This window comes from Neolamprologus brichardi, chromosome 20 (genome assembly GCF_056152115.1).
Source record: "Neolamprologus brichardi isolate AB-2024 chromosome 20, ASM5615211v1, whole genome shotgun sequence".
Lineage (NCBI taxonomy): Eukaryota > Metazoa > Chordata > Actinopteri > Cichliformes > Cichlidae > Neolamprologus > Neolamprologus brichardi.
The window spans coordinates 29382627-29391346 of NC_142123.1; the positions used below are offsets into that span (position 1 = coordinate 29382627).

General features: G+C 38.6%; 1 protein-coding gene across 1 annotated transcript; it reads left to right on the forward strand.

Annotated features, from left to right (window-relative positions):
• The first annotated feature begins 327 nt into the window (after positions 1-327).
• Positions 328-8032, forward strand: cbln4 (cerebellin 4 precursor). The gene is made up of 3 exons (XM_006794021.2): positions 328-979; positions 2267-2383; positions 4378-8032. The coding sequence occupies exons 1-3, from the start codon at positions 713-715 to the stop codon at positions 4573-4575; spliced, it is 582 nt and encodes a 193-aa protein (XP_006794084.1). The 5' UTR covers positions 328-712; the 3' UTR covers positions 4576-8032.
• Positions 8033-8720: the final 688 nt, after the last annotated feature.

Consider the following 8720-nt stretch of genomic DNA (forward strand, 5'->3'; position numbering starts at 1 on the left):
GATGTACTTCCATCACAGAGTAATTTAAAACTGTGAAATCATCAGAAATATGTTTGGGGATAATTATTTAAGGAGTTTGTTTCTGGATCAGAGGAAAGGACCGGAGGAACTATCAATATATGTTCAGTGTCTGATCAATTTTCATCATTAATACAGTCATTTCTTGAATGTATACTTTGCTTTGTGGTTATTTAATGAGGAAATAGAGGAATGAAAGCTTTAGGGAATTTACGCAGCGACCGTTAATTATAACTTCTAGCACACGTGCGTGCGTAAAGTGGATGGCTGGGCGCGCACACAAGCAGCATATCACTGCGGGAACAGATATTGTCAGACGTGTTATTTGGAGTGGGAGTGAAGGCTATGGACGATTTATCGACTGATCCCGTCACGCACTGGATGGTCTACTTTTTTCTGATCCACGAGCTTTTAATAAAGTCTACCTGAAAATGAGACGCATAGAAAACAATCGGTGATTTTCGTGTTTTTCATTTTTTTTTTTTGTGGGGGAAGATTTAGACTTTAAAGGGATTCTGCTTTTTTGTTTGTGTTTCACTTGGATATGGCATATCTTTGGATCCAGTAAGCGAATTTTACAGCGTCAGACGCGTCTGCAGCGGGGGAGAGCAGTGGAGGGACACGGAAACTTGTGTGGTGCAGGAGACTGTCTCTGAATCTGCGCTGCCACAGTTGTCACAGACAGAGAAGAGCCATGGTTACTTCACTCCTACTGATGCTCAGCTGGACTGTGATCTCTGAGGTTGTGAGAGCTCAGAATGACACGGAACCGATCGTCCTGGAGGGCAAATGTCTCGTGGTCTGCGACTCTAATCCGACAACGGACTGGAAGGCTTCATCCTCTCCGCTCGGCATCTCGGTGCGCGCCGCCAACTCCAAGGTGGCTTTCTCTGCAGTCCGGAGCAACAACCACGAACCGTCGGAAATGAGCAACAAAACAAGAATAATCTACTTCGATCAGGTTAGGACCGTTTTTTTGTTTTTATTTTTTTAATGAACAACACTAATGACAAAAGTGGTTAAATATATATTAATAGCACTTTCCAAATCTTTCCTGTCTTTCCCATAAAATTTCCCAATGAACGAAGGTACTTGGGTCTATTGTTTTAGTACAAATATTTATCTTTAAGCCCAGTTTTGACTTTGACAGAACATGTTTGCAGCTTTAAGTATAGCTGCAGCTCAGTTTAGTTTGAAGCTGGTTTCTGTTGGCATCGGTTGGCATGTGGACACTGTTCAAGTGCACATAATCACACGCGAGCAGGTTTGAAAGTGACTGGATTATGTTTGAGGGCGGGCATCCTGCAGAGCCTGAACACGCACCCATCATTTTGCCTCAAGCTACCCCCGCCACGCACGCGCGCACTCGACTACGCGCGCCATCCACACACATTCACCTACATAAATACACCCAAACAAATCAAGCAGCAGCGAAAACAACAAGAACTCGATTAGTCATGCATCGGTGGGCAGTGTAAGGTGTTGGTAACCATATCACACAACTGATCCTCTGCCCTCTCATTTACATGACATTACATAACGTGATCTTTTGGTGTCATACTGCACTACCAGAGATATGATTGGTGTGGATCATGCATGCTGTTGCCATGAAAGCAACCCATGTCAAAGGTCCTGGCTGAGTCTTAACAGGTGGAATTCAAGTGTATGAGATTCTGCAGGAGCCTTTCATGCCTACAGCGATAACCCAGTCAAGTTCACATTCCATATTATTTTAAATATTCTATGTTTATATTAATGTAGGATGAAAATATCTCCTTCATATACCAGTGTGTTCATTTTGAATTGTTTTTAACATACAGAAGTAGTCAATGTTATTTCTACTGTATGTATCATATTAGAAGTAGTTTCTCAGTCACTTTAAACCTGAACAAAAGAAATTCTCTTGTTTTTGTTGCTGTAAAGTGGAATTAATCTATAAAATCTGTTGTTGGGTTCCAGCTATCATCTAGTTTACGCATCACTTGTTTTTTTGTGGAGTTGGAAATTCACTTGCTAGGTTTAGGTCTCTCGAGAAGGAAGCCTGGATTAAATGTTTTTTGAAGTGTGTCACACTCACTTTGTGTCTGATCAGGAAAGCGACCTGGTAGCCACAACAGTGAAGTGCGCTTGGCTGATGTCCTATTTAAATATTTAATCCCAAAGCCCATTTGAAATTAAAACCTTTATTGAAGAGCTGAGTATATAAACACCTTTGTCGCATTCTTTGTTTCCCCCCCTCCTTTCACAGGTTCTTGTGAATATAGGAAACTACTTCACATTTGAATCAGTATTTCTGTCCCCGAGGAAAGGAGTCTACAGTTTTAACTTCCACGTGATTAAAGTGTACCAGAGCCAAACCATACAGGTATCACTTTATGTTCATTTTACACATCTGTGCAGTTGACTCAATTGTAAAACCCCATTTCAGTGTCTGGCTGGGACAAAATATCTTTCTCTGGGACAATAAAGAAATTATTTGCGCAGGTAAGCACACCTTACTTCTGGAAAAGGGAAAACAATGAATTGCATTATTATTCCAATTTATTATTTGGACACTACCACTGACTCCAAATCCCCTCACACAAAATCTCAATAGAAAAGCACTGGCACCAACTAATACTACGAACAACTACTAATGAAGGCAAGGTGGACCTAAAATTCAGCTTCATTCTTTACCCAGAATATTTTAAGATAATTATTTCTATTTACTTATTTATTTAATAGATTTTTGCATGTAATCTGCAATAGAAAACATTCAGCGACATTTGAAAAAAAAAAAGCTGTCTCATTATCAAAACCTCATTGATTGGATTAATTGTTTTATTCCATGAATCACCACCACCGCATTTCCACACCCACACACATTAAACAAAAAGCACAAACACCTCATACTGATATGACTTGAAAAAATGTGTTAGGTTAAAGGTTTGAATAAACCTGCTCGACGCCAAGGTTATATTTTCAGTGACTAACTAACAAGAATTTCATTTGAATTTAAAATGACCACGTTGAAATATAATGGCTTACAATACAATTACCTCTGCAAATATTTAATTGTACAAACGCCAAAGTTCATCCGCCTTGAAAAGAATATTAAGTAGCTAAAGTGAAAAAAAAAAAAGAACTAACGCACAGTAGTTGGTGATATGCATCATTGCTGCTCTTGGGTTTCTCAGATACACGTGCTACATTCCCATGTCAGTGCATTTGTTTCATTAGTATCATGAGCCTTTGTATTGGCTCAGTTTGAAGCTTCTTAATAAGTAATTTGCTGTCAAATTCTGATTTTAGGTTAATCTGGATCACACTATCTCACCTAGTGATTCCTCCATTAAAGTATTATGATGGAGAGAGATTTTATCCCCATCAGCACACATGATTTTCTTTGGTGCGATAACAATTTTGCTTTTTTTGGAGGATTCTGATAGGCAAAATTCATGTGTCTATGAGCACATCTGTAACCAATTCGCTTGATGTTATATTCCACAATCAGCTTTAAGTGGCATTATTAAAAACTGGAAGCATTTAGGAATCACAGCAAACCATTTAAATGGCTGAGTTATAATGGTGCCTAAAAGCCACCAACACACTGACTCAGTAACTGCAGAGTTTCAAACCTCGTCTGGCATTAAAATCTGCCGGGAGCTTCGTGGCATGGGTTTCCAGGGCTGAGCCGCTCCTGTAGGTGTAATATGCAGGTAGCCCTCTAATCTCACTAATCAGCATACATCTGCCATAATTAGCATCTTCATATTTAAAGACGATAGACCACAGACAATCAGTGACATTCAGTGGCATTGAGTGATAATTGGTGAAAGAACTGCTGTCAGTGCAAAGCAGACCAGTCCCGAGCTAAACTCTAGAAGAAAGTCAGCTTTTGAATAAAGTTAACTTTATTTAACTTTGCAACAGTTCCTTGATGGTTGCAGCAACTACCATTAACACAAAAATGATACTCCGATTGACACATGACGGGGTGCTAAAAACATTAGAGGATAAAGCGATCCAAAAGGCGAAGTGCTCCTAAAGTCAATTTTGCACTGTTTGTTAGCCACTGTAGCTACCTTATAAAACACATGCAGATATAATCTCATGTACATCTCAATGTTGCCTTTAAAAAACTCACTGCTCCAAAAGGGGTTAAAAAAAAAGGAGAAAAGACTTTATATTCCTCCCTCTTCCACTCTGTACACAGTAAGTGCACTTAAGTGTTTGTATAGTGGGTTTAACATTACCGTCTCCATGTAAGAGGTCAAGTGACATAATTACAAATAAGAAATAAACTATGCTGACCCACATCTTAGATTCCGTTTTTCCTGCTGTACTCTTGCTAATTGTTACTTCTGTTGGATCATCCAGGTGAACTTGATGTTGAATGGGAAACCAGTCATCTCTGCCTTTGCGGGTGACAAAGATGTAACTCGTGAGGCAGCCACTAATGGAGTTCTGCTCTATCTTGAAAAAGAGGACAAAGTCTACCTTAAGCTGGAGAAAGGAAACCTAGTCGGTGGATGGCAATACTCAACGTTTTCTGGCTTTCTTGTGTTCCCTCTGTAAAAAAGAAAAAGAAAAGAAAAAAGAAAAAAAAAAGAAAAGAAGATTGTAAGCTTACTGACTTCTTCATAATGTGTTGTCACAGTATAATCAAAACATTGCTGCTGCATCAGTTGGATCTTGCCAAAATGTTGAAAAATGATAGATGGAAATGGATCCCAACATAGAGAGGAAAATAGGACTTTGGAAATGGTTCACGTTCGCTGGAAGTGCTGTGTCCCCGTCCAGATGAAAGAGAGACTTGAAATGTTCCCTATCGCTACTGTATGTTCCTGTCACTCAAGCAGCCTCAGAGAGGAACACTAAAACATCTCAAAAGTACTTTTCAGACTTTCACTTGTCGGAATATGTTTAGCATACTGATGTTTTTTCCCATGACAACGGTTGCATTCAAAGACATCTGCCTTTTGAGAGTAAACCGTACGCCTGTTACCTGTGTAGCTTGTCATCAACCAAGTATTTGTATTGCTAAGTAATGGGGAATGTCTTTTCTGGAGCTAATTGTTCCAGGATACGTGAGGGATAGCAGTAATGTAGGTCACCGATTGCCTAAAACAATGCTATTGGAAATTCCTTAATCAAACAAAGTAATTTAAAATTGATTTAAAAATTGCTGAAGTGGCCACAAGCCACAACACCTCGTAGGCTTAACCTTCAGAATTTTACTAAACGAGGCCCACGAACACAGAAAATTACCACAAAGGGCTTTAAATTACCATGAAGATAAAAAGATCAAATGATCCACAAAGACATGCACAAAACCACAGTAGCACAAAAAGATACAAAATGAGCACAAAACGTACAAATAAACAAAAACAAACCGATTGAAAGGACACACAAAGAAAATGTGAGGTGTCTGCTTTCAGTCGGATCTCATTCCTGGCACATTGACGCTCGAGTTGTGAGATAAGTACAGGGTGTTCTTTGGTGTAGTGACGCATCAGGTCACAGGAGCTTGTTTAAAAGTGAAACCATGATGTTTTTCTATACCTAACCGAGTTTTGGTACCTAAACTTAATCGATCAACAAGCGAAAACAGAATAAAACAAAACTCTCGTTTGGAACACCTTTGTCAGGGAAATATGATTCATGCCAACTGTTTTAATAGGACACTTTCTTCTCCGTGTTCAGTTACGCCAGGAAGTCAGACTTATTTTAGGTAGGAATTTGGCTTTCTATCTAATAAATCTAATAAAACAATTCTTTTGCATTAATCGTTTTGCTGTGAAACTCTCGTTTTGTTTGGTGGTATTTTGCTTTTGACCCTCTGTAGAAGCCAAAAGTTTTGTGCTGTTTATTTCAGCACAAGCTTAAATTAAGAAACGAGAGCTTTTAGTCAACAATAGGAAGAAGTAAAAGTCCTTAAAGGTTTCTTTAGGTGAGTCAGCAGAAAGACCATTAATGATTGCTTTCAGCTGCTTTTGTCTCCAAGGCTCTCCCAACCAATCTGCTTTCAGCAGTGTGCAGCCGAGGTGGCGGTTGATTGCTTCAGCTTTCCATCACTCTTCCTGTGATTACCGCGCAGATCTCAGAAGGCGCAGAAATCCTCTGCTGCCTGGGCCTTTTGTTGTGCCCTGTGTGTAACTTCTTATATCTTGTGATGGAAGTTTCTGGCCGGTTGCCTTTACAAGAAAGGCTTCATGGTCAAAAACACTCCCTATTCTGTCCTGTAGGAGATCCTGGTATCCCGAACCAACTCTATGCCTTTATTTTTTGTCTTTTATTTGAATTTTAAATAAAGGACTTTTTTTTTTTAAAGTAAATGTTTGTTAAGTTGACCATGCTAAATAGTCAAGATAACATAATAGCATAATCAAGCTGTACAGTTTTGCCTCATCCAATGCGTCAAGGCACCACTGCTAACCCAGAGTTAATGGAGAACCAAAGCAGAGCAAAAAGCAAGAAAGATGGTAGACTTAAATATGTCAGGTGATCAGAAGCATGACTTTAAATGAGGACTAGTGCTGCTCTCGATTTGCTCAATTGTTCAATTAACTGGCAACTGTGTGCCAAAAAGCTCACGAAATCAACTACGATGACGGCATAGGTCAGTGTTATGTTTACAGTGTGTTAGTTTTTCTGCCCACAGGGCAAAAAAGAAAATAAGAACAAAATAGAAAAAAAAAAAAAGAAATTAGATACTGCAGTAAGGGAAAGATTATGGCTTTGGTCAAATGTGAATAAAGTAAATCGTGCTTCATGTCTCTGTTGCCTTTTTCTATCGTGAACAAAGACCATAATCTCTCCCTGACCTTAACCAAATGCTGAGTGCCTCCACACAACCAAGGAAAGTGTTAAGAATGAATCAGTGGCGACTGCAGATATTGTGCTGTGAGAGCGCATAGTACTCGAAAACAAATATGTTTCTGAACCTGCAGATAATTGGATTTGTGTTAAAATACACTCGTTCAAATTTCAAAGCGTAAAAAACAAAATTCCTACATGTGCTCTCCTAATAGATCTTACACAAGTCAACTGGTTTATGGACCTTAATAAAGTTTAATGGGCATCTGAGAACCTTAATTAGTTAACATGCTGATAATAAACAGATTCCTGTCACAGTCTGTGAGCATAAGCCGTTTCCACTGGGTGGCCTGGGATAACTGATGAATTAATAAACTCCTTAATTGTTACTCTCCAGCTCAATGTGCGCTTACAGTATATAATGGTTCCCCTCTTCATCTCTACAGTAGTTACAGCCCTTGCTGCAGTGTGTGCTGCTGGTGCAGTGTGCATCTGCACTGTTAAAAATCAATCGTAGGAGAGCCTATTTCCATCATTATTTCGTCCTGAAATGAAAAGCTACACCCTCATCAGCTTGAGCCTCTCTGAAGTGTTCTAGATGTTCACTTTCACTCTTCGAGCGTACGTTTCTGCCTGTTGGTTGTTCACGTATTATTTGTCAGTGATTGATAACTTTCCCTTGGCATCACTGTCACATTTTGTAACCAGAAAGGGAACATTGAAGAGGACGATTTTTTATCTTTCAGTTAAAGCTAAGAATGAAAAAAGCTCAACAAGGCTCCTGAAAATTGACAGTTACAGTTGTGTAACTGTCATGCCGACAGCTGCACAAGAAAATAATGCCGAAATTAATACTGCAAATATATTCACCGAGAGAGTTCTGTTTAAAAGTTTTTTTAAAAGTACAAGACTGGCAGCATTTATTAAATTCCACTATGTATATTTATTTTGCTGAATTGAAATAATATTTCTGGTGTCTAAATTACATTTGTGTTTGCTCACATTGGTGGAATCATAATGACTGTGGAAGCTGGACTGTGCCCCTGAAACGCTTAAAGCTTCAGTTGGTGATAATTTTACTCCTTAATTTTGTATTTGAACATATAAATGTAAATCTATGGGTTCAAAAGTTTTATCCTGATCATCATTTTTTTTAATCAATGTATTAATTGTATACATTAATGTATAATTAATGTATTGACGAATCTGCCGTTAAATAACAAATAAAAATTGTGTTTTTTTTTAAAAGTCGTAGCATTATTACTTTTTTTTTCCAAAAAAACCTGGAAAAATCTGAGTTTATGCTGCTGTTGCTTGTGATGGAGTTCTGCTTTAAGAAGTCCAAATCTATGGATGCGATGGAAAGACACAGAAGATAAGAACAGTAATAGCACTCACTGTGTATAAAAGATGTGATATTGCCAATTTGTTTGTGAAGTGGGAAGATGAGCGGGTCACGTTTACAATTTTTACTTCTGGAAACCTGACGTAATTGCGCTGACAGAGAAACTAAGGCACTCTGTATGCTCATAGGCATATGATTTATCATAATGTAAAAAAATATAAAACTTCCTGTTGTATTCATATGACTTGAAACTAATGAGCCCATAAACCCATCAGGAAGGTGGACAGTGAGAGCTCTTTGCCATAGACTTCTATACTACCTGGTTGTTCTTTTACAGTGACAAGAATCACCCCTATCTCACCATTACAAAGGATGCAGGCTACACTGGTTTCACTTTTCAACCATGAGTTATGTCCATCATTTATAAACAGTATATGTGAAATAAGTATAAAAGAAACCTCATGTCAATTTTGGATAAGCTTTTAACATCTGTCCACAGAGTCACGAAGGAAATTGAGCTTATCCCAGCTGTTGAGCTGTTGCTAGTGAGAGGCAGGGT